Here is a 24,790-nt window from a genome sequence, read left to right as displayed (position 1 = left end):
TAGACATAATGAAGTTGAGGAAGTTTGTTGAATACTAAGGTAAATGTATAAAACTGTTGTATTTTTGTACACCAGCAATAAACTATTAGGGTGTGTAATTAAAAAAAAGACATTAAATTTACAGTAGCAAGGAAAAATGCAAAGTATGTTGGGATAAATGTAGCAAAATATATGCAAGACCATAGTGGAGAAAATTGTAAAACTCTTTGAAAGACACTAAGATTTATTTATTTTTAAACTTTACTTTTTAGAACAGTTCAGATTTACAGAAAAATTGTGAAGATAGTACAGAGAGTGCCTATCCACCCCACCCTCAGTTTCTCCTGTTACTGCCATCTTATGTTAGTATGGTAGGTTTGTTGTAATTAATAAAAATACCTTGATGCATTATTATGAGATAATAGAAAATATATGTCTGCCCCCAGTTCCCAGCACAGAGCTCCTAAAACCCTTGGCATTTCCTAAGAGCACTAGGAACATCTCTTGTTCTACTATTGATCTTTGATCTCTGTTCCTGACACAGAGCTTCTGAAAGCCTTGTAATTCTCTGGGTGGTAATTTCTTGGGTGATAGGACTGTCTTTTGTTCTAATGAGACAACTCTGCATGCGTTCCTGGATGAGGGCTGGGAGAAGGGAGAATGGCTGAAAATGGAGTTAATTTTAGATAATGCCTGTGTGTGAACCCTCCATAAAATCCCAAAAGCATGGGGTTTGAGGAGCTTCTAGGTTGGTGAACGCATCCACACTGTGAGGGTGAGGCACCCCAACTCCATGGGGACAGAAGCTCTTGTGCTTGGGACCCTTCCAGAGCTCTCTTCATCTGGCTGTTCATCTGTATCCTTTATCATATCCTTTAATAAGCTGGTTAACATAATGTTTCCCTGAGTTCTGTGAGCTGCTGTAAGAAATTAATCAAACCCAAGGAGGGGGTCGTTAGAATCTCATCTATAGCCTGTCCGTCAGAAGTACAGGAGATAACCTGGGCTTGTGACTGGTGTCTGAGGTAAGGGGAGGAGGGTAGTCTTTTAGGACTGAAACTTAACCTGTGGAATCTGATGGTATCTCTGGCTAGATTGTATCAGAATGAAGCTGAATTGTAGGACACCCAGTTGGTGTTCAGGAATTGCTTGTTGGTATGGGGAAAAACCTCTACACATTTGGTGACCAGAAGTGTCAGAAGTGATACGTTCTCTGTAAAGGTAAAGGAGATACACAGGGGAGAAACACAATGGGGAAGAACTGGATTTTTCCTTACATAGAAAGGAAGCAACAGGATCTTCCCTTTACAATAATTATGAACTAAAATTCATACTTTATTTAGATTTCCTTAGTTTTTACCTAATGTCCTTTTTCTGTTCCAGGATCCTATTCTGGATACCACATTACACTATTACATTTAGTCATCATGTCTCTTTAGGTTCCTCACAGCTGTGACTTTCCTTGTTTTTGATGGACCCTGACAGTTTTGAGGAGTACTCATCAGGTATTTTGTAGATTGTCTATTGGGATTTGTCTGATGTTTTTCTCATGATTAGACTGGGGTTACAGTTTTTGGCCTCACAGAAGTAAAGTGCTACTTTCATCCCATCATATCAAGGGTACGTATTATCATCACTTATCACTATGGATGTTGACCTTGAACACCTGGCTGAGGCAGTGCTTGTCAGGTTTCTCCATACAAAGTTCCTCTTGGGGCTTCCTTGGTGGCACAGTGGTTAAGAATCCGCCTGCCAATGCAGGGGACGCGGGTTTGAGCCCTGTTCCAGGAAGATCCCACATGCTGCAGAGTAACTAAGCCCGTGTGCCACAACTACTGGGCCTGCGCTCTAGAGCCTGTGAGCCACAACAACTGAGGCTGCGTGCCACAACTACTGAAGCCCGCATGCCTAGAGCCCGTGCTCCGCAACAAGAGAAGCCACCGTAATGAGAAGCCTGTGCGCCACAACAAAGAGTAACCTCCGCTCATCGCAACTAGAGAAAGCCCTGCACACAGCAGCAAAGACCCAACACAGCCAAAAATAAATAAATAAAATAAATGTAAAAATAAAAATAAAATAAATAAAGTTCCTCTTTTTCCTCCCTTTCCATACTGTAACCTTTGGGATAAAATTACTATGCTCATCCCATACTGTAGCAGCGGTAGGTCATGCTCCCCTTCCTTGAGGGTGGAGTATCTACATAAATTATTTTGAATTTCACACAAAGATTTGTCTCTACTCCCCCATTTATTTACTAAATGATTTATTTATATCATTACAGACATGTATATTTATTTTATACTTTGGGTTATAATCCAATATTTATTTATTTTGTTGCTCAAACTCTTCCAGCTGTGGTAATTGTGGGTTTGATTTTTTTGAGCACTTCTTTACTTTCTGGCACTAAGAGATGCTCCAGGTTCATCTTGTATATTCCCTGCCCCAGTCCTAGAATCAGCCATTTCTCCAAGGTACCCGGGTTCCTTTTATTGGAGATATTTATTTTTAACCAGAACAATGTCATTTCTTTTTAAAAAAAATTTTGAAGCAATCTATTTATTTATTATTTTTGGCTGTGCCAGGTCTTAGTTGCAGCACGTGGGATCTTTGTTGTGGCACGTGGGATCTTTAGTTGCAGCATGTGTCCTCTTAGTCGCGGCATGCAGGATCTAGTTCCCTGACCAGGGATCGAACCTGGGCCCCCTGCATTGGGAGCATGGAGTCTTAACCACTACACCACCAGGGAAGTTCAGAAAGTATAAAGACATTTTTTCTTGTACCATTTGAGAGTACCTTGCCAACTTGCTGCCCCATCACCTTCTAATACCTTAGTGTGTACTTCTTATGAACAGGATCATTCTCATCTACATAACCTCAGTATAATCATCATAATCTGGCAGTTAACATTCATACATTACAACCATTTAATATATCCTCAGATATATTCATGTTTCAGCAAATGTCCAAATACTGTCTTTTATAGCAATGGGGTTCAGAATCATGAGTTGCCTTATTTGTCATGTCTCTGTGATGGTTAATTTTACGTATTAACTTAGAGGGTGTTTTTGGATGAGATTAACATTTAAATTGGTAAACTTTGGGTGAAACAGATTGCTCTCCATAAGATTGGTGGGCCTCATTCAATCAGTTGAGGGCCTGAATAGAACAGAAACACTCACCTCCCCTGAGCAAGAGGAAATTCTCCAGAAAACAGTTTTTGGACTTCATATGCATCACTGGCTCTCCTGGGTCTCTAGGTTGCTGGCCCAAGTTCAGATTTTGGATATGCCAACTTCCATTATCATGTGAGCCAATTCCTTACAATAAGTTTATATATATATACACATACACACACACATATCCTATTGGTTCTCTTTCTCTGGAGAACCCTGATTAATACAATCTCTTTAATCTCTGTCATTCTGGAATAGTTCCTCATATTTCTCTGACATCCATGTCCTTGACATTTCTGAAGATTACAAGCCAGTTATTTTATATTATGTCCCTTAAGTTGGATTTGTGAGATGCTTACTGATGATTAGATTCAGATTGGGCAGGAATAGCACTGAAGTCATACTCTGTTCTTCTCATTGCATCCTATCAGGTTGTAAGATTTCGATTTGTTCCATTACTGATGTTCACTTTGATCATTTAATTACAGTGGTGTCTTTCAGCTTTTTCCCTTATGTACACAACATCAAACTCTGTAAAAATCTCACTTGCCAAACTTTGAATTTACCCATCTATTAGAATTTACATCAGTGTGGACTCATAGTACTGGATTTATTCATTAGATTATTATCTCATAGTACTGGATTTATTCATTCGATTATAATCTGTTGCTACCACTTTATTTCGGTGCTCAAGTTAGTCTGTATTTGGCCAGTGGGAACCTCTTCAAGTTGGCTCCTGTGTCCTTTTGACATGTCCCCATCATAACTTTCATTACTTTCTGGCATAACAAGATGTTCCATAAGAAGACTTTACAAACAACACTGTTTATAGTAGCATTATTTGTAATAGTTAAACAAAACAACAATAGAAAATAATCCAGTAAAAAAAGAAAAAAAAATGGGAAGCATTGACTCTTATTGCTGAAGTGTAAAGTTCAAACTCCTTAACATGGCATGGAAGAGAAAGTTAAAGCAAGAAGCACTGTGCTGTATTTGGGTTTCAGTGGGGAAAAACTTTTAGAATTTACTTCATTACAAAAAAAAAAGTATAATGGGATCAGATGTTTAACACCATAATCACAAACTGACATTTTTGTATTTGAATGTAATGCACCTTTGGGAAAAGATTAGTAATATCAATGGTGCTTCATTTATCTCAAGTGATATAAACTCTGAACCATTATTAAATTTCAGAGATGCCACTGTAATTTATCTAAACATTGTGCTGTAAACATTTGAAACAGCTAAATCATATAATAAAAGGTCTTTACAAATTCAAAACAAACCCTGGAAACACCCCAATGTCCAACAACAGAAGAATGATTAATTGTGATAGAGACATCCAATGGAATATTACACAGCAATGAAAATAAATTAACTACCATAAACAAATCAGTGTGAATCAATCTCACAAATAGAATGGTTAGTAAAAGAATCCAAGTCACTTTATGACTGCATTCATATAAAGAAGCAAAAATGAACAATGCATTATTGAGTAATACATACATCTGATGAAATAATTAAAAAAACAAGAAAATGGTAAACATAGAATTCAGAATAGTAGTTATCTTTTGGTGAGTGGAGAAAAGGAAATGGAATAGGAAAGCATGAAAGAGGTGAAAAAAGTTGTTGGTAATGTTCTTTTTCTTACAGTGGGTGATAAGTATATTAGTGTCCAATTCACTGTTATTCTTTATACCTTACCTGTTTTTATAATCTTTTGTATGTACTCAAAATTTAGTTTAAAATGTTTCTATAATTTTGGACATGTTAGAGTTCCTGTGTTGTCTAATGTAGAGCTCACTAACCACAAGTGACTATTTAAATTTAAATAATTAAAAAGTTGTAGTAGTCACATTTCAAGTGCTGAATAGCCATGTAAGCTAGTGGCTACCATATTGGCAATGTAGATATAAAAGATATTCTTCAGTGAAGAAAGTTTTGTTGGACAGTACTAGACACGGTGACTATCTCTGAGAAGAGGCTCTGAGAACTCCCTTCCCACACTTGGATTTGCCCTTAAAGGTTCGATTCCTGGAATCCAAGAGTAGAGGTGACCTGTGTCTTGGGTACAGTCTTACACGGAAAGCTTTACAGAAGTGCCCACGATCCCTACTTCATTCCAGAGTGGAACAGAAGCAGTACTGTAGAAGTAAGGCAAAGGGTAGGCTGGAGATAGGCTCCATGTCTCTGCAGCCACAGAATGATGTGGAAGGGCCAGGAGCAGATAAAAGAGGTCGGAGGACCTGAAGGGGTTTTCATCTTTGAGCTAAAATTCCACGGCCTGTATACCAGAAACAGATGAGAGTGCTGATTTCTCCAAGGATGCTGCAGGGCGAAGATGCTAGGGCAGAGACTGCTAATTCTCTTCCTATATCCATTCCTCTCTAGTAATAGAAACTCAACAAGGCTGCCCAGGAAAAAAAGTCTCTTCCTATCCTGTATTTAGATACAGCCATGTGACTCAGATCTGTTTTTTTAACCATTTTTAAAAAAATATTTATTTATTTATTTATGGCTGGGTTGGGTCTTCGTTTCTGTGCGAGGGCTTTCTCTAGTTGTGGCAAGTGGGGGCCACTCTTCATCGCGGTGCGCGGGCCTCTCACTATCGCGGCCTCTCTTGTTGCGGAGCGCAGGCTCCAGACGCGCAGGCTCAGTAGTTGTGGCTTACGGGCCCGGTTGCTCCGCGGCATGTGGGATCTTCCCGGACCAGGGCTCGAACCCGTGTCCCCTGCATTGGCAGGCAGATTCTCAACCACTGCGCCACCAGGGAAGCCCCAGATCTGTTTTAAGAGTTTAAGTAGAAGGCTCCGTTAGCCTTTCTTAAAAATCGAGCATGAGACCTGAACTCCTTTCTTTATTCCTTCCTCTATCTTGTTGCCTACAACATAGATGTAATGGTTGGAGCTTTAGCCTTTCTCTGGACTATGAAGATAAGGGCCACACTCACAAATGGCAAAGCAGCCAGCTGTAAAGTTCCTGGATTTCTGATGTCTTTTGTGGAGCAAAGTAGCCATATTTACCCTGGCTTGCCTACCTCTAGACTTTTATAGAAGAGAACAATATAATTATCTATTTTTTAAACCCTACTAGTTTGGGTTACTATTACTAACAGCCAAATGTCATTCTAACTAGAGACCGCAACTAGAGACCAGTGGGATCAAGGATGCATCTACGAATGCCAGCGTGGAACGATGAAGACCGTGCCGTGCCCTCCATCCCCAAGATGACGTTGCACCACAACAGCCTACTAGAACTTAGAATCAAGCTTAGAGGAGAGAGGGTTGAGGAGGAACACTGAGTTGATTAAGATTAGGTTTTTTACTACTGAGCAGACAGGAAACTTGAGGTGGGGACTAAGTTCTGTTACAGAATTAAATAGTAACATTCATAGTAATATTATATAGTAATATTAAAAGTAACATTCCTTGCACTACTGAGCTCTGGGTCTGAGATAGACTCTACAAAGACTGTAGCCGAAACCATGGCAATGGCAATGGCAATGGCAATGGATGAGGTACAGGGAATTTAGAGTGGAAGAAGAGGAAGAAAAAGTGAAACTTAAAGAACTCAAACATCTAGTATCAGAAGAGAGGCAGCCAGCAGATATTATGGGAGAGAGAATTAAAAGATAACTTTCAAAAAAGACTTTTTTTTTTTTTTGGTATTCCTTACAGAATTAATAACCAACATTAAAGTATCTTTCATATTGTTACCCGTGATAGATCAGTTATTTAACACCAGAATTTTTTATCCCAAAGACTCATAAAATGAAAACAACTTCCACTTCTGCATTACAATTACTATTTTAGGCAGAGATAAAGAGGTTTAGGTACATAGACTACTAGGAGGTCTTGACGAGGTTTACTGATTTCTAATTCGTTTACTGCTCCTTTATCAGTTTGAAAGCTCATGTAAAAAGAGATTTGAAGGGAGAACAGGTTCACGAACAAGAAATAGCATGGTGATGACACTGGAGGTTGCTAGAATTGCCTAGCCTTTCACCTGGGGGCAATCTCTAGCAGGGGTGTGAGGCTGGGAACAAATTATTATGCACAATATCACATTCTTCATACACGCCTCTTACATGGTCGTACACATAGTTATTCAAGTCAAATCAACATGAACTTAGTTGAAGGCAGCCTAGGTGGGCAAAAAGCCTGCATGAGTATACCATGCAATTGAGCGACATGTCCAATTGAAGAGGGGTTTCTCATTCTACACAGCTTTCTTGATGGTAGTGGTGGTTATTGGACCACCAGCTAATACCACCTTCTCTATTTGAACTTCCTTATAATTCCAGGTACCAGATGCACAGGGCCTCTCCTAGCTTTTGGCTGGGAAATAATCATTACTGTAGTTCATCATATGTCAGTTAACTGCCTGCTTAATTCTTATTATGATTTTGGACTCAGACAGAAAGAATAAGAAATCATGAGTCAAATCAGTGGTATTTGGAATTATCTTCACTATTGCCTATTAGCTATATGAGCTGATGCTTTACTTTATAAACCACTGGGATTTCTGGTTGATTTTATTACCAGTTTTAGGTTGTGTGTATCCTTCTCGTCCATTCATTACATTTTAGTAGGAGGATGGAAGCTATTTCTATATCTGTTTGAAACCATGCCCTGAAATGACATGAATGTCCTACTTAAAATAAGATATTAAAATGTGTATCAGAAAGAGACTAGGGAAAAGTATTATTTCAAAAATAAAAGAGCATACTAAATATTTTCAGATTTTACTCGTAACCTACTAAAAAACACAAGTATGTGACAGTTTATAAAACAAAGACATTAATACTATGATAGCTTTTTAAATTTAGTTAAGCCAACAATTCCTGACCTTTCTGGAATTTTACATTCATGTTTACTTAATTGCCACTTCTTTCTGCCTAATACAGATGATAAAGTTTGGATGATGTATTAATCGAATTTTCATACATAACACAAATTAAATGGATCCTGCCAAACATAAAGTACAACAAAATCTTATACAACAAACCAATAATATTGGTATTTTAAATGGTTTATTCTGTATTGCTTATGGAAAATTTAAATTAGATTTTGAGATTCTAGAGTTTTGCAAATTTCTGCAACTGTAGGAAAAGGACAAGATATTAATTCTGGCTTACACAATGCGTGCTTATCATTTTCCCCATTCTCTTTTTGGGTGGTTTATTTGGTAAGAGTCTTCCTGTGACTGTGGAACTATAAACCCCATCAGACATGACTATAAAATAAGCATGATTATTCCATAGCACAGGAGGTCCTAGTTTATTTTCCCCCTTCTTCGCTACCTTTCAGTGGTGCTGCAGATCAAGGCTTACTTAGCTAAGCAGATTTAGAGGGTTAAGCCTGGAGGCTGGACGTTATTGGTAGGCTTTAAAGATGGACAGACCATATGACAGGAAACATTGATTGGTACAGTGTTTACAAATCACAAGGAGAGAATTTCAGATCCTGAGTCCAAGACTGATGCGATCCCTACAGGCCTCCCCGTTTGCTACCATGCTCAGGCTGAGCTTTGCCTGGGCGTCTCAAGGTCCAGCTTCTGTTGGAATCGGCAGCCTTAACCGACAAAAAAGCGGTCTGATTTTTAGTTTGTGGAGAGGCTAACATTAAGCTCTCCTGATCCCAGGTGGCTAGTCAGAGGCCGAGTTCTGGGGCGGATCTCAGTGAGACGTTGCCGAGGAGAGCCGCAGCTTTGTTTCCCCGGGGAAGGGCGGACGTCCTCCGGGCGCCACTGCCGGCTCGGCGCAATGCCCTGGAGTCTGCCTGGCTCCCAGAGGCGGCCGCGTCAGCCACTATCCTCCTGGCGTGGGGACAGAAGGCGCGCCCGCGCCGCGCGCGCTCCTCCCACCCGAGCCCCAGCACGCACGTTCTCCCACCGCGCGCGGTCCCCGCGCCCAGAGCCCCTCGACGCGCGCCGCTGCCGAGGCGCGGCCGGCCCTCCCCGCCCTGCTTCCTCGTGCCACTGCCGCCGGCCGGCCGGCCGCTGGGGGCGCTGTGCGCCCAGGGGAACACCGCCCCCTCTTCCTCCAATTCCTCCCGCCTCCTCCCTCTCCTCCCTCTCCTCCCTCTCTTCCTCACTACAGTTCCCACTCTCTGGGTAGGGGCGAGCGCGGCCGGTTTGCCGGAACCATTCGGAAATGGCAACTTGCGCGGTGGAGGTGTTCGGGGTCCCGGAGGACGAGGTGCGAGGGCCGCGGGGCTACGGGGCGAGCTTCCCATCGCGCTGCCCGTCAGCCGGACGGGAGGAGGCGGCGGCGGCCAGAGGGACTGCTGTCAGCGCCCTCCTCCCTCTGCGCGAGCTCCGGGAGCGCGCCGGGCGCCGTGGGGACCCCTGGGGCTGCCTGGCGCGCGCAGGCGGGTGGGGTGAGGGGGTTGCTTTAGGGAGCCGCATTTTCTTCGCGAGTGTGTAGACTCTACACCCCTCTCTTCCCTGGAACCGCCGCCTTCCTTGTCATTTTCCTTCAGGAAGTGATGAGGAGGGGGGCTAGTCAGCCAGCGGCGTGAGTGCGCGGGGGCACGCGCAGCACCCCGCCTGCCCCTTCCTGCCACCCCCCGCCGAGTGTGCGTGAGCTCCGGGCGGGGGCGGGGCGGGGCGAATTTCCCTGGAGCTTAGCATCCCGGCTGTTGATTAGCCTGCTCTGGCAGAGAGGCCCATTGGGCTTAACTTTATGGACTTTGACCTGAAGACTTACAAGAGAATTGTCATTAGCTGTTTGGGTTTTTTTCTTTTTCATCTGAAATCCTTTTAAACCTCCTTACAGGAGACGGGGACGGGAAAGCAGGCAGATAGAATTTTTTCCCTCTTCCATTTGGCAGCAAGTGTCAAGTGTGGAAAGTTCACGCTGTGTTTCGCTGGTCTTCACTGATATTTTAAAAATTAAGCCAAAAAGTGTAAATATTTAAAAGAACTTCCCACAGCTGTTCACTCAAAATTCTGTGATTTGAGAATTGTCTCTTTTCAGCTAAATAACTTAGGCTGGTTATGCCTTACGTTTATTAAAAATAAGGCTATTTGTAAAGAGTAGTTACATTTTAAGTGAGATGTGGCTTCCCTGTGTTATTGGTGATTGTCTCAAAAATGGGAATGGGTGGGAAATGAAAGGCTATCTAGTCTAACAGTGACAAGTTAAGTTTGGGGAAAAATTTTAAGCATTCTTGTTCATTGACTAAACTGTCACATGTACCTGTTATCAGGACTAGACCCAGTTAACTGTAAATCCTTCAGCCTAATTTAGATTGATTGCTTAGATTTTCTAACAGTGTTGTAATAGTGCCTTCTCTTAGTAACTTGGTATCTTTTAAAAATGTCTTTTATAAAGTGTCTTTTACATTTCTCTTGAAAGTTCTTGGTTTATAAACAGTGGGCAGCTTGTTGATGCAAGCAAGTTATCTCTGAGTGTTTTGAGAATGATTATGTGATGCAGTTAATTTCTTAGTTATTGCTACCAGAAGAGAAACAAAGTGACGGTGGACAAATGGTGGCAGCTCAGCAGTCCCTCAGGAATGACAGTCAGTATATTATGGCTGAAGATAATATTCTAGCTAATGTTCCATTATTGTTCTGTAGAAGAGATCAGAGGAAAATAATGCAGTGTTGAACCTATGATAGCTTTCTTCTTATCAGTCCTATCTCCCTGCTTGCTACAATAAGTTGTTCAATGCAGATAATCTCAAACTGGCCTCCAACCCAATCAGGCTGGCCTTGAACTTTCTTTCTCTGTTGTTGTTACTACTCAGAGGTAGGCTCTGCTATTCCAGATTTCTCATCTCACCTTCTTCCAGCAGAGCCAACTGATCATAGCATCTCGCATCTTCTCTCTCTCTTTCTTTCTCTGTACAGATCTGTTTTCACTTGTCTGCTTCTCACATCACTCTTCTGCCGAGCTGAGATAAATTGAATCATGCCAGTTGCTGGGTGGTCAGTAAGCATCTGGGACTAAGGGCCCTCTGAAATGAGGTTTTCCTGAACTGGATGAAGGATTTGTACTTCTGGGCAGTTTCACTCTGTTCACACCGTGGGGGTCCTGGTTGTCAGTCTCATGACTCAAATTTCTCTCCCTCTCCCACTGTTCACTTTTTCGACCTTGAGGAAGAGAGTGAGATAGGAAGATAAGAGACATGATGATGAAGTGTCATCTTCTACTTCTTCCATTGTAATTTGGGTTACTCATTCGACAGACGTGTTTTAGCTGTCTGTTCTGTATCATGCAGTATGCTAGGCACCAGGTACACAGAAGAAAGCGCATCTGCCTGTTTTGTGAGAAGCTCATAGTCTAGTGCGAAAGACAAAAATCATTTGTTTTCTGGTAGAGGTTGCCATCTCATCACTATCACTTGCCTTTTATTTTCTGGTCTATCACAAAAGTAAAAGTAGGCTTAGAAAAGCAACCCCCCCCCCTTCCTTTTTTTGGAAGAAAAACACTGCAGCTATGTCATTTTCTGAAACTCACAGACTAGTGATTATAAGTAAGATAGGTTTGATATGACAGCAAAAAGAGATGATTCTTATTTTAAATTTGAAACTGAAACAAAGAAAAATGAATAGGAATGGGATAGAAGATAGTGAGAGAAGTGTAATTTAACCAGTATATACTGAAGAGCCCCTGAGTCACACTGTATGAGCATATTGGTGTTGAAGAATGCCAAAATTTAGGTCATTATATCTCTCTCTCACTTTTGGGTGGGTTTTAGCTCTTCTTCCACATATGTGTCTTTGAGTAAGAGATGGTTCTGGTTCCATGTACAGAATTTTGCCATTAAAGAATAACAAACTAAGCAAGTAGTATACTATAATTTATACCAAGTTTGCTCTGACAGTCTCTTGGGATTAACAGTAGAGAATAACTCCCACTCAGCTGTGGTGAGGAGGAGTGTGGTAGATATGGGGCCTGCCATTCAGCATCCCTTCCCCCTTCATTTCAGTGGACTTCCCTGTTATGCAGAGGCTGGAAAGCTAAACACCATGTTTCCCAGACTCTCTTGCACTTAGCATTCTGGAAAGAGGTTGTGAAATAGGTTTCCCAATGAGGTGCACCTACTTGAGATTGGGAAGGTGAAAATGAAGTGGGGCATAACTTCTTGTTTCCTTGGTTTTTTCTGCTGACAAGCGTAGTCACGTAGACATTGAGTTTTTCTACAAAAGTGTTTCAGTGTCTGTAACTTGTTTTGTGGGTATTGATAGGAAGTTACAGAAATAGCGGTCTAGATTTGGTATGTTCTTTTTTTTTTTTTTTTTTAAACTTTGGGTTTATTTATTTATTTATTTATTTATTTATGGCTGTGTTGGGTCCTCGTTTCCGTGCGAGGGCTTCCTCTAGTTGCGGCGAGCGGGGGCCACTCTTCATCGCGGTGCGCGGGCCTCTCACTGTCGCGGCCTCTCTTGTTGCGGAGCACAGGCTCCAGACGCGCAGGCTCAGCAGTTGTGGCTCACGGGCCCAGTTGCTCCGCGCGGCATGTGGGATCTTCCCAGACCAGGGCTCGAACCCGTGTCCCCTGCATTGGCAGGCAGATTCTCAACCACTGCGCCACCGGGGAAGCCCCTGGTATGTTCTTAAAATCAACAGATCTGGCGGTGGCTCCTGATTACCTGCCTTTCTGACTCGGGTACACGTAGCAGCTTCTGGGTAGGCCAGTTCTGAGGTGTTTTCGGGTCCTCTGAAGACACAGCCTACAGCCTGCCTCTCCAGCTCTTCTAACAATTTTGGAAGCACCTAATTCCCTGTATGAGCATCTTTCTTCTTAAAACGTGTAGAGTAATTTCTGTTTCTGACAACTGAAACCTGACTGAAACAAGGAAAAGAAGGAAGGAAATAAAGAGGAAAGGGTTGAGTCTCCATCCCAGTTTGGGAGTAGAGTTTGCACATACAGAAGAATGGACGCCTCTCATGCTGACAGCTACGACAATGCATAAGAAACAGGGTAACAAAGAAGTGCATATTCTGACACTTCTAGACCCGCTAACACTGAGCAGAAGCAGACCCTGCCTGTCCTGGCATTGTCCTGAGCCTGAGAACAAAGTTCCCAGCCTGTATTCACTGCACACAACGAAGGAGAAGCACAGTGTGTGCACCAACTGCGTTAGAACCTAACCCAATCTTTCACGTGTTGTTTTTGCCATTGTGGCTTTTTTGCAACTTTTTAATTCCAGCATCATTCTAAAGTATTTTTTGTGGGTTTCCATGGGAACAAAGAAGTAGATATAATATAGTTTATTTTTAATAGTTTGCTTTTTATTTTAAACCAACAGAAAAGTTGGAAGTACAGTACGAAGAACTCCAAATCCTCCTAAAGCAGATTCTCCAACTGTTGATATTTCACCACAGTTGTTCCATAACCCTTTTTTTTTTTTTTTTTTGGCCATTTTCATTAGTGTTTTTGGAACCATTTGAGGGCAATCTGCAGACACGATTCCCCATCACCACTAAATACTCTAGTGTGTATTTTCCTAAAACAAGAATGCTTTCCTGCATAACAGCCATCCAGCCCTCTAAGCCAGGAAGTCAACAGTGTTACAACACTACCATCCAATCCATAGATCCCATCAATCTTTGACCAGTGTTCTAATAATTTCTCTTCTTCCTTCACGGTCCAAGATCCATCTAGGAGTGTATGTTGCATGTACTTTGTATCAGTTCCTCAGGCTTTCTTATCCTTAACAGTTGTAAGGAGTACAGGCTGTATAACCTATTGATGTTTCTCAACCTGGATCTGTTTACTGTTTCCTGATGATCATGTCAAGGCCACACTTTTTGGGCAGGAATCACAGAGATAATACTGTGTTCTTCTCGGTGTATCATATCGGGAGTACATGATTTTGGCTTGTCTCATGACTGTGGATGATAACCTTGATCACTTGGTAATTTTGGTGTCTGCCAGGTTTCTTCTTGGTATTATCACTGTTTTTCCCTTTATAATTGATTGGTATTTTGTGGGGACATATTCAAAGATTGTGCTAGTATCCTATCCCTCATTCATCAGATCTCCATCCACTAGTTTTACTACCCATTGATGATGACTTCCACCTGAAACAAATGCTACTATTTTTTATTTCCATTTTTATTAATTGGCATTCTGTGTAAGAAGAGCCTTCCCTTTCTTGGCCGTTTGTTTATCCGTTTATTTATTTATTTGTATCAGCATGGACTTGTAGAATCCCACCTTATTCAATGGGTTGTAATTAATTTCTATCCTTAAGTATTTTGTGGCTCAAATTATTTCAGTTTGGCCAGTGGAAGCCCTTGCAGGGAGATTCCTATGTTCTTATGACAAGTCCGCATCATTCTTTGAACTCTTCATTACCTTTTTGGCAGAAGATGTTCCAAGATCCTCTTGTATTTTGCCTGGCCCAGCACTGTCTGGGATCAGCCATTTCTCCTAGAAACATTGATTACATTGAATAGGAAATGGTTTTTAGAAGCAAAGATCTGTGTGCTCCCTGTGCTCAGTGCTACTGGATGCCGTTGCTCTTCAGCCATCTCAGCAAAGAGAGCTGAAATGTATGTGTGTGCCACACATATATACATATATAAGTCAACACATAAATCTATAGCTATTTCTGTATCAATCTCTATTCATATATCTAAAAATAATTAATTCATATAAGTATCTCCAATTCAAATCTAATATTGTACTTCAGGGTTCTTTCTAGTCATAAGTACCTCCTCTAAAAATGAAAATGCTGCGTTTCATTATCCTCAGTACATTTACTTATGTGCTCAGTCCATTTACTTATGTTTTTGGTGTAACTGATTTCCCAGTCCTGCAGGTATCTCCTCTGCCTGCACTTCTGCACCCCACTTTCAGCTCCCTGCATCGTTGGGTGCCAGTGGGAGTACTGCTGTGTATGTCTATGCAACACTCTCCCCCTGTCCTCTGAGTCCCATGCCAGTGGGCATGCTCCTGAAGCCTCTCTGTATGACACCTCCCTCTTTGCCTCAGTGCCCCGTGCAGGTGGGCAGGCGGACCATGCATCTCCATGAAACTCCCTGCTTCCCCCAGACTCTGCCTCAGGCCTGCCATGGACTCCTCTGCACCAGGAAGAGAAGAGGAGAAAGGACTACAGTCTTTCTTAACAGCTAACTATTAGCAATTCATATGTCACATAGGAATAGAATCTCAGAGACACCTTTTAAATACATCACTTAGGGTGAGCAGGGGTATAAAAAATGGAATTTGACTAGGTTGTAATTCTGGCCCTGTCACTTACAGGTCATCTGGCATAAGTTTTTGACATCTTTCAGTGCAGGATTTTTTTTTTTCACATCTTTATTGGAGTATAATTGCATTAGTATCTGCTTTATAACAGTGAATCAGCTGTACATATACATATATCGCCATATCCCCTCCCTCTTGTGCCTCCCTCCCACCCTCCCTATCCCACCCCTCTAGGTGGTCACAAAGCACCGAACTGATCTCCCGTTGCTATGCGGCTGCTTCCCACTAGCTAGCTGTTTTACATTTGGTACTGTATATATGTCCATGCCACTCTCGCACTTCATCCCAGCTTACCCTTCCCCCTCCCCATGTCCTCAAGTCCGTTCTCTACATCTGCATCTTTATTCCTGTCCTGACCCTAGGTTCTTCAGAACTTTTTTTTTTTTAATTCCATATATATATGTTAGCATACAGTATTTGTTTTTCTCTTTCTGACTTCACTCTGTGTGACAGACTCTAGGTCCATCCATCTCACTAGAAGTAACTCAATTTCGTTTCTTTTTATGGTTGATTTTTTGATTGGGTTGTTTTTTTGATATTGAGCTGCATGAGCTGCTTGTATATTTTGGAGATTAATCCTTTGTCAGTTGTTTCATTTGCAGATATTTTCTCCCATTCTGAGGATTGTCTTTTTGTCTTGCTTATGGTTTCCTTTGCTGTGCAAAAGCTTTTAAGTTTCATTAGGTCCCATTTGCTTATTTTTTTTTAATTTCCATTTCTCTAAGAGGTGTGTCAAAAAGGATCTTGCTGTGATTTATGTCATAGAGTGTTCTGCCTATGTTTTCCTGTAAGAGTTTTATAGTGTCTGGCCTTACATTTAGGTCTTTAATCCATTTTGAGTTTATTTTTGTATATGGTGTTAGGGAGTGTTCTAATTTCATTCTTTTACATGTAGCTGTACAGTTTTCCTAGCACCACTTATTGAAGAGGCTGTCTTTTCTCCATTGTATATTCTTCCCTCCTTTATCAAAGATAAGGTGACCATATGTGTGTGGGTTTATCTCTGGGCTTTCTATCCTGTTCCATTGCTCTGTCTTTCTGTTTTTGTGTCAGTACCATACTGTCTTGATTACTGTAGCTTTGTAGTATAGTCTGAATTCAGGGAGCCTGATTCCTCCAGCTCCATTTTTCTTTCTCAAGATTGCTTTGGCTATTCGGGGTCTTTTGTGTTTCCATACAGATTGTGAACTTTTTTGTTCTAGTTCTGTGAAAAATGCCAGTGGTAGTTTGATAGGGATTGCATTGAATCTGTACATTGCTTTGGGTAGTATAGTCATTTTCACAATGTTGATTCTTCCAATCCAAGAACATGGTGTATCTCTCCATCTGTTTGTGTCATCTTTAATTTCTTTCATCAGTGTCTTATAGTTTTCTGCATACAGGTCTTCTGTCTCCTTAGGTAGGTTTATTCCTAAGTATTTTATTCTTTTTGTTGCAATGGTAAATGGGAGTGTTTCCTTAATTTCTCTTTCAGATTTTTCATCATTAGTATATAGGAACTCAAGAGATTTCTGTGCATTAATTTTGTATCCTGCTACTTTACCAAATTCATTGATTAGCTGTAGTAGTTTTCTGGTGGCATCTTTAGGATGCTCTATATATAGTATCATGTCATCTGCAAACAGTGACAGTTTTACTTCTTCTTTTCTGATTTGGATTTCTTTTATTTCTTTTTCTTCTCTGATTGCTGTGGCTAAAACTTCCAGAACTGTGTTGAATAATAGTGGTGAGAGTGGGCATCCTTGTCTTGTTCCTGATCTTCGTGGAAATGGTTTCAGTTTTTCACCATTGAGAATGATGTTGGCTGTGGATTTGTCATATATGGTCTTTATTATATTGAGGTAGATTCACTGTATTCCTACTTTCTGGAGAGTTTTTTTATCATAAATGGTGTTGAATTTTGTTGAAAGCTTTTTCTGCATCTATTGAGATGATCATATGGTTTTTCTCCTTCAGTTTGTTAATATGGTATATCACATTGTTTGATTTGTGTATATTGAAGAATCCTTGCATTCCTGGGGTAAACCCCACTTGATCATGGTGTATGATCCTTTTAATGTAGAGCAGGATATTTAAGTCAGCTGATTTGCCTGTCTCCTAGCTATGTCTGTTGTTAAGAATATTCTATAGCACCTGGAGACATGTAAGACTGCTGATTCAAATTGCTAAACCCACTGTTCTACTGAATCGATGTTACTGACCTCTTCCTTCTTGAAGCTTCTATTTAGTCTGGTTCCCATCTCAATCCTGTCAAAGTTTTAAGAGGATAAATGAATGTAAGGTTAAGAGGTTTGCAGATAAATGACAGGAGGAAGACACAGCACCGACAAATGGAAAAAGGTTTTGATAAGACTTTTATGGAATAAATATGTCTGTAGCTCAACATAAACTCCTGGCCTGACCCAAATGTCTGGCTTCCCTCGTGTGAGCCATGTTGGGGCAATGAAGAGAGTAATGTGAACAAACAGTCATGTCAGTGCATATGGATGCCTTAATGAAGATATCCTCCTTCAGAGTAAAAGAGTCAATTGAAATATAATCATAGCTGCCTTTAATTGAATGCTTGCCATATGCTGGGCTCCAGGTTCTGTATTCTCAATGCTTTGGCTGTAATTGTCATAACAGTCCTGCAAAACTAGGTAATGCTCTCCCCATTTTACAGATAGGAAATCTGAGATTGTGATTTGCTCAAGGACTTATCTCAGTGGGTAGCAGATCTGGGATTGAAACCCAGAACTTTTGTAACAAAGACATGGTCTTTCCTCTGTCCTACTGCAAATAGTTGCTCAAATAAAAGAATTTAACAGAAGAGATTCTTTCTCAGGAAGATGATGAATGGAACATGTGCAAAATTAACTTGTAATTGTTCTTCTGTTCTTCCAGATCTTCCGTCTTTTTTGTTGTTGTTGTAGCTTTTAGGTGGACCTATGAAGTACTTGAATTCTGTATTTGCTTGACAAATATTTGTTGAACTCTTACTATATGTAAGGTGTTTGAGTCAGGCTGTGAGGCTATAACGATGGACAGCAGACTTTACTGAATTTACAGCCTAGAGGGAGAGACGGCCATTAAATATATAATCACACATCAATTTTTTATAAATGTTTTGAAGGAAAAGGAGTGTAAGATAAAAGTATATAACAGGAAAGAAAAGAATTAGTCTTATATGGAGGAGGGGAGAGAGTATGAGGAAAAGCTGAGGAAGTAGACTAAGGATGGATAGGAGTTAGCCAGGCAGTGGAGGAAAAAAGCCTTCTAGGTAAATAGAACTGCATGTGTAAAAGATGAAATGGAGAGGAACATAAAGAAGGCTAGAGTGTTAGAGAGAGAAGGATGGTATCAGGAGGTGAATCTGTAGAGGAGAGGAGAGTAGAACCCGGTCAGGCAGGGCCTGAAGGCCGTTTATTAAGGATTTTGTATTGGATCCCAAGTGGAATGGAAACTCACTAAATGCCTGTGTGAGCATACACACATCATCATCATCATCATTATCATCATTAACATTGCTATTATTTTTTTATAATTTTTTTCCTCATGTAGTTAACATTTTCTTTGCTTATTATTTCTTCATTTCTTCCTGCCCCTCTGACTTTCCATCTGTGATAACTTTTTTTCTGCCTGAAGTACATCCTCTAGAATTTCTTTCAGTGAATGTTTCCTGCTAATGAACTTCCTTGGTTTTTGTTTTTGGCTGAAAATGACACATCTTTGCCTGTAATTTGCAACCTTTCCATTTTGCTTTCAAAAATCAATAAAGCTGTCTTGTGAGTGGAAGGGGAAGATTCCAGCTTTAGTGAAGAGCCCTGATCTGCTTGAGGATAATGTCTCTGTTTTGATTAAGGAAAAGATGTTTCATTTTTGTTTCTTTTTTACTCATTTGAGTACTATCCAGAATTCTGTTAATAATACTTTTGATATCATGATTCTAAAATTAAGAGTTTGGTCTCTAGTTGCAACATACGTGTTCTTCTCTTTCATTTTCAAAGATGATGTGAGATGTGATCTCTGCTTATGGATGTGATTGAAGAGAGCTGTTTGGACAATTTTCTAGCATAAATTTCTAAAATGAAGTTAAATGAATGCAAATATGCAAATAAGCGGCATTTCTTATTTAATTTTCTGAAAGAATCTTAAATCACTGTAGCTTTACATCATTTAACCACAGCATCTGAAGTAGGTAGTTCTCATCTTTGTGGTGGGAAGTGCAAGGATAAAGTTTAAAAGTTAAATGTGTCTGTGACTGCAAGTTATCATCCCCTGGAATTGTTCTTAGTTAATGCTTGCTACATTTTTCTTCAGGAGACTTCTGGGGGATAGTTTCAGTAGAGGCTAACACGGATGATTTTTAAGTCAGGAGCTCCACAAATATGGATTAACTTTTTTAGAGGGGTATGATAATTTCTTTCCTCAATTAAGGTCCTGTATAAATTATAAACACTTGTCTGCACTTAGAAAAGGTAAGATTATTTGCTGAGGGCACCTTTGATTATACTTTACCACTTGAAAAAAAATGTACTTATTAAGTCATCAGAGAAAAGATTTCTGATTTTCAGAATCAGTCCTACTATAAAGTATAGCCACTTTCCAGTCAACTGGTATAGGAGAATTCAGCTGTAGGGCCAATAGAATATTTTAATTGGCCTAATTATTCAGTGACCTTACAGGAAAAAAATGGTAGTTCTGTAAATCTCTTCAGATTTTTGGAAATCAATTCCCACAGAAAACTGAAATTTCACTTTATGTTTTCCTCTCTGATTTTCAGTTCTGTCTTTATTTCTGATACTTGAGGATTTCTCTTCTTACTTGCAAGATCAGCTGTATATTTAATTATATTTGGTGATGGAGGAAAGTTATAAAATATCTAGCATCTCTAGTCAAGGATTTTTGTGTTGTCTGAATTTGTCATCTGAGTTTTGGAGCTGATAGAATATTTCTGTTATCATACTTATTCAATGAAACCTCCAGGAATAAGGGTGGGTCTAAGTATTTTGAAATGGAAGAAGATTGAAATAAATACCCTATGATATGTATATTTTCCCCCACCCAGATCTCTCCTCAGAAAGGAATATGACCTACTACTTGCTGATGGAATAATTTTATTATTTTTTAAATTTTTATACAGTTTTTAAAGGTTACTTTCCATTTAGTTATTACAGAATATTGGCTATATTCCCCATGATGTACAATACATCCTTGAGCCTATCTTACACCCAATAGTTTGTGCCCCACACTCTTATATTGCCCCTCCCTGCCTCTCCCCACTGGTAACCACTAGTTTGTTCTCTATATCTGTCTGCTTCTTTTTTGTTTTATTCAGTAGTTTGTTGTATTTTTTTAGATTCCACATATACGTGATATCAAACAGTATTTTTCTTTCTCTGTGTGACTTATTTCACTTAGCATAATGCCCTGCAAGTCCACCCATGTTGCTGAAAATGGCAACATTTCGTTCTTTTTTATGGCTGAGTAGTATTCCATTGTGTGTGTGTGTGTGTGTGTGTGTGTGTGTGTGTATACCACATTTTTTCCCCATTCATCTGGCTGATGGAATAATTTTAGAGTAAAATCAGTTAGATTGCTCTCCGTTGGGCAACATTTATTTTACATTTGTTGATCTTATAAATGCTACTGTGAATACTGTTGTACTTATGGCCTTGTGTACATGAGTGAGAGTTTATCTAGGGGTTATATCTAAAAGTGCAATTCCTGGGTTATTGATTTAGAACTTTTAGTAGATATTACCAAATATCTCTTCAAAATTATTCTTCAGTTTATACTCCCACCAACAGTGTATTAGAGTTCTCTCTTGTGCTTGCTTTGGCAGTACTTACACTAGAGGTCTCTTTTATTATTGGGGAAATTGAGGATCTTTTCATGTGTTTATTGGCCATTCTTTATGATTTCTTGTATTATGTTGTTTAAACCTCACTTAGTGGCTTTTAGGAGTTCTTTATATAATCTGGATAATCATAATTTGTCCATGGTGTATATATTTTAGATATTTCCACCCTGTGTGTCCCCTTGTCTTTTCATTTTGTTCATGGATCTTTTTCCATATGAAATATATAAACATAATTTTAGTGTCAAATCTAACAATTTTTACCATTAGAGTTTGTATTTTTTTAATCCTTTCCTACTCCAATGTCAGAAATATTCTAAAGTATCTTATGAAATTTTTAGTTTTCTTTTTCACTTTTAGAATTTGATATATCTGCAATTTGTTTTTAGATATAGTATAAGATAGTGATCAAATGCTATAGTTTACCTCTTTACTCATTCTCACTTTTCCCTGTGAATTTTAGAATCATTTGTTAAGATCTATGAAATAATTCAAGGAGGGGAGTTGAAATTGTATTGAATTTATAATTTACTTTGGAGAAAACAGATAATAATATTAAATATTTACTTCCATGAAAACAGTGAATTTCTTCATTTATTTATATTTTTCTGATTTTCTTCAATAATTTACAAATTTTATCCATAAGGGTTTTTGACTTTTATTAATTTTATTTCAGTGTATCTAACAGTTTTCTTACTTGTGAATTTTTTAAATGTGCATTCTGTTTTATAGTATTTTTTTACCCACCTTTTTATTTGAAAAATTTCAAATCTATGAGACAATAAAAAGAATAGTATAATGAACACTTGATTACCCATCAGCTAAATCCATAAATTGGTAACATTTTGCTTATTCCTTTTATTTCCATACACACACACATACGCTCATGTTCAACTTTTTATTTGCTGAGACATTTAAGAGTAAGTTGCAGACTTTATCTTACTTTGTCCCTAAATACTTCAATATGTATCTCTTAAAAGTAAGACATTCTTATATAAAACCTCATAATACTATTATGATACCCAAGAAATTTAATGTTTCCTACATTAAAATATCAATACATTATAGTTTTATTTAATATATAGTTTATTGAATGGGATTTTTAAAATAATTACCTAAGTAATTATTGCAAATGATTATGAACTCTGTATTTTGTGTTATCCTGTACCTAGCAACAATGATAAGTCTATATCAGTTCCAATAATTTGGCTTTAGATTTTCTTGGAAGCAATGATAAATCCTTACTCATTATAACAATTTGGCTCTAGCTTTTTTGGCTTTTCTTTGTAGATAATCAAGTCATTACAAATAACAACATAGTTTTTATTTTCCTTTGTATAGCTTTTAATCAAATTAATTCCTGAAAAAGATTCTTCCAGTTAATTTTAATATCCTGTTACCTTATTTGATATATATATATATATACACACACACACACACACATATACACACACACACATACACACATATATATATAAAGATAATGTGTCTTGAGTAAGTTATAAATATATGAAAATAAAATATAAATTTTTGTATTTTAGGAAACTTCCCGAATTGTGAGGGTAAAAGTTATAGCTGGAATAGGCCTTGCCAAAAAGGATATCTTGGGAGCCAGGTAAGTGTAAGAAGTTGGGTTGTAATTTTAAAACTTTGTATTTATTAATTAGTTTTTTTCCAAACTTTGGTTAGATGAAAAATTGAGTAATATTATTAGTAAGCTGTTGTAGGAGGTAGAAGAATGTTTCTAGTTGGTGGTTTACTAAATTCCTTGACATCTGAATTGCAGAGTTTGTGAACTTAGGCAAAGGTATAACTGAGAGTGGTAGTTATAAGATACATTATTGAGTTCTGTTTCTGAGAATCAGTAAAATTCTAACAGATGAATCCTTTTGCAGATAACAACCATAAACTGTGAACATATTATAAAAACCAGCAAGTTAAAGGCAGTGGAGAGCGAACAGAGCAGGTAGAGAGTCTAGTGGAGAGTCCATGTTTGGAGGTGTGGAATTGTACTGAGTGAGTCTCCAATTTTATGAATTAGTCTGAGGCCACATGGAATCAGAACATGGAAAAATTGTAATATTCATAGCCTGGGAAATCAGAAGACTTACTCTGAAGAAAACATGACAATGGTGGGGATTCTGGAAGGGAAAGAACTGGAGAGGAAATTCCCAAAGAATGTCCACTGACATTTTTGGCTGACCCTGAATCACACATATGATAGCAGATTCAAAACAACTCATTGGAGGACAAAAGATCTGAACAGAGATCAGGGTTGCTGCCCAAGAAACAGAGCTTGTGGTTCTTGTCCAAGTAAGATAATTAATTACATGATAAAAACAAACAAATTCTCATCAAAGAGAAAGTACAGTATCCACAGTCTCCACAATTTAACATTTATAATGTCTAAGATATAATTCAAAGCTATATAATTTATAAAAAGCCAGGAAAATGAAACACATTCTCAGTAGAGAAAAGAAAATATGCTCACAATAAGTCAAAAGATTGAAAATCTCAGGAATGAAATAGAAACCATAAAAAATGAAAATTCTAGAACTGAAAAATATAATATTTGAAATTAAAATTCTTGGATGAAATTAACAGCAGAATGGAGATGACGAGGAAAAATTAATTGAACTTAAAGATAGATCAATAGAAATGATTTCCCAACTGGAGATGAGAGAGAAACAAAGATTTAAAAATTTTTTTAAATGAACAGAGCCTCAGCGACTTGTTAGATAATATCGAACAGTGTAACATACATGTACTTGGAGTCCTAGAAATAGAGGAGAGAGAATGAGGCAAAATGTTGTTTGAAGAAATAATGGCCAAATTTTTTCCAAATTTGATGAATGACACAAGTTTATAGTACCAAAAAACACCAAGCAGGATAAACACTGAGAAGAACATACTGAGGCACATAATAGTCGAGCTGTTGAAAACAAAGTATAAAGAAAAATTCTGACAGAAGAAACTCAGAAAATGACAAATTACATACAAGGGACCTATAATTCAGTTGAGTACTAACTTCTCACCAGAAACTATGGAGGCCAGAAGAAAATGGAACAATAGAATAGCTGTCAATCTAGAGTTCTCTACTATATTCAGTGAAAATATTCTTCAGGATGATGACAAAATAACATTTTCAGATAAAAGAAAACTATAAGACTTTGTCATTGGCAGACCTGCACTATAATAAAAGCTAAAGGAAATTCTCCCAGCTAAAGAGGTAGATATCAGATGGAAACTCAGATCCTCAGAAAGGAATGAAGAGCATCAGAAATGGTAAATATCTAGAAACATATGAAAGACTTTTTGCTCTTTTCATCATAATTTTTTAGAAAAAACATATGCCTGTTTATATCACAACTTACTGTTTTGTACTGTCTCATAGATGGAATACATATAACAACTATAGCATAAAGGACAGGGATGGTATGCATTATGAACCTTTTTAGTAGAGTGTACTATATTAAGTGTAAGTGGAATAAAAAGTAAGCATGTATATTGTAATACCTAGATAAATCACTAAAAAATAATGTAAAGAATTATAGATTAAAAAGCAATAG

At 38.7% G+C, this 24,790-nt stretch overlaps 1 protein-coding gene across 1 annotated transcript in view; it reads left to right on the top strand.

Moving 5' to 3' along the window:
* Positions 1-9,224: 9,224 nt before the first annotated feature.
* The window catches only part of NEDD4 (NEDD4 E3 ubiquitin protein ligase), a 145,970-nt gene continuing 130,404 nt past the window's right edge, over positions 9,225-24,790 (top strand). Inside the window, exons 1-2 of the mRNA XM_068551981.1 lie at positions 9,225-9,351; positions 22,763-22,836. Coding sequence (XP_068408082.1) covers positions 9,307-9,351; positions 22,763-22,836 — 119 coding nt within the window. The 5' untranslated portion in view covers positions 9,225-9,306. The remainder of the gene's footprint in view (positions 9,352-22,762; positions 22,837-24,790) is intronic.

The sequence above is a fragment of the Eschrichtius robustus genome, chromosome 1 (assembly GCF_028021215.1).
Source record: "Eschrichtius robustus isolate mEscRob2 chromosome 1, mEscRob2.pri, whole genome shotgun sequence".
NCBI lineage: Eukaryota > Metazoa > Chordata > Mammalia > Artiodactyla > Eschrichtiidae > Eschrichtius > Eschrichtius robustus.
The sequence above is the reverse complement of the archived record's forward strand: the minus strand, read 5'-3'. Positions and strand labels throughout refer to the sequence as shown.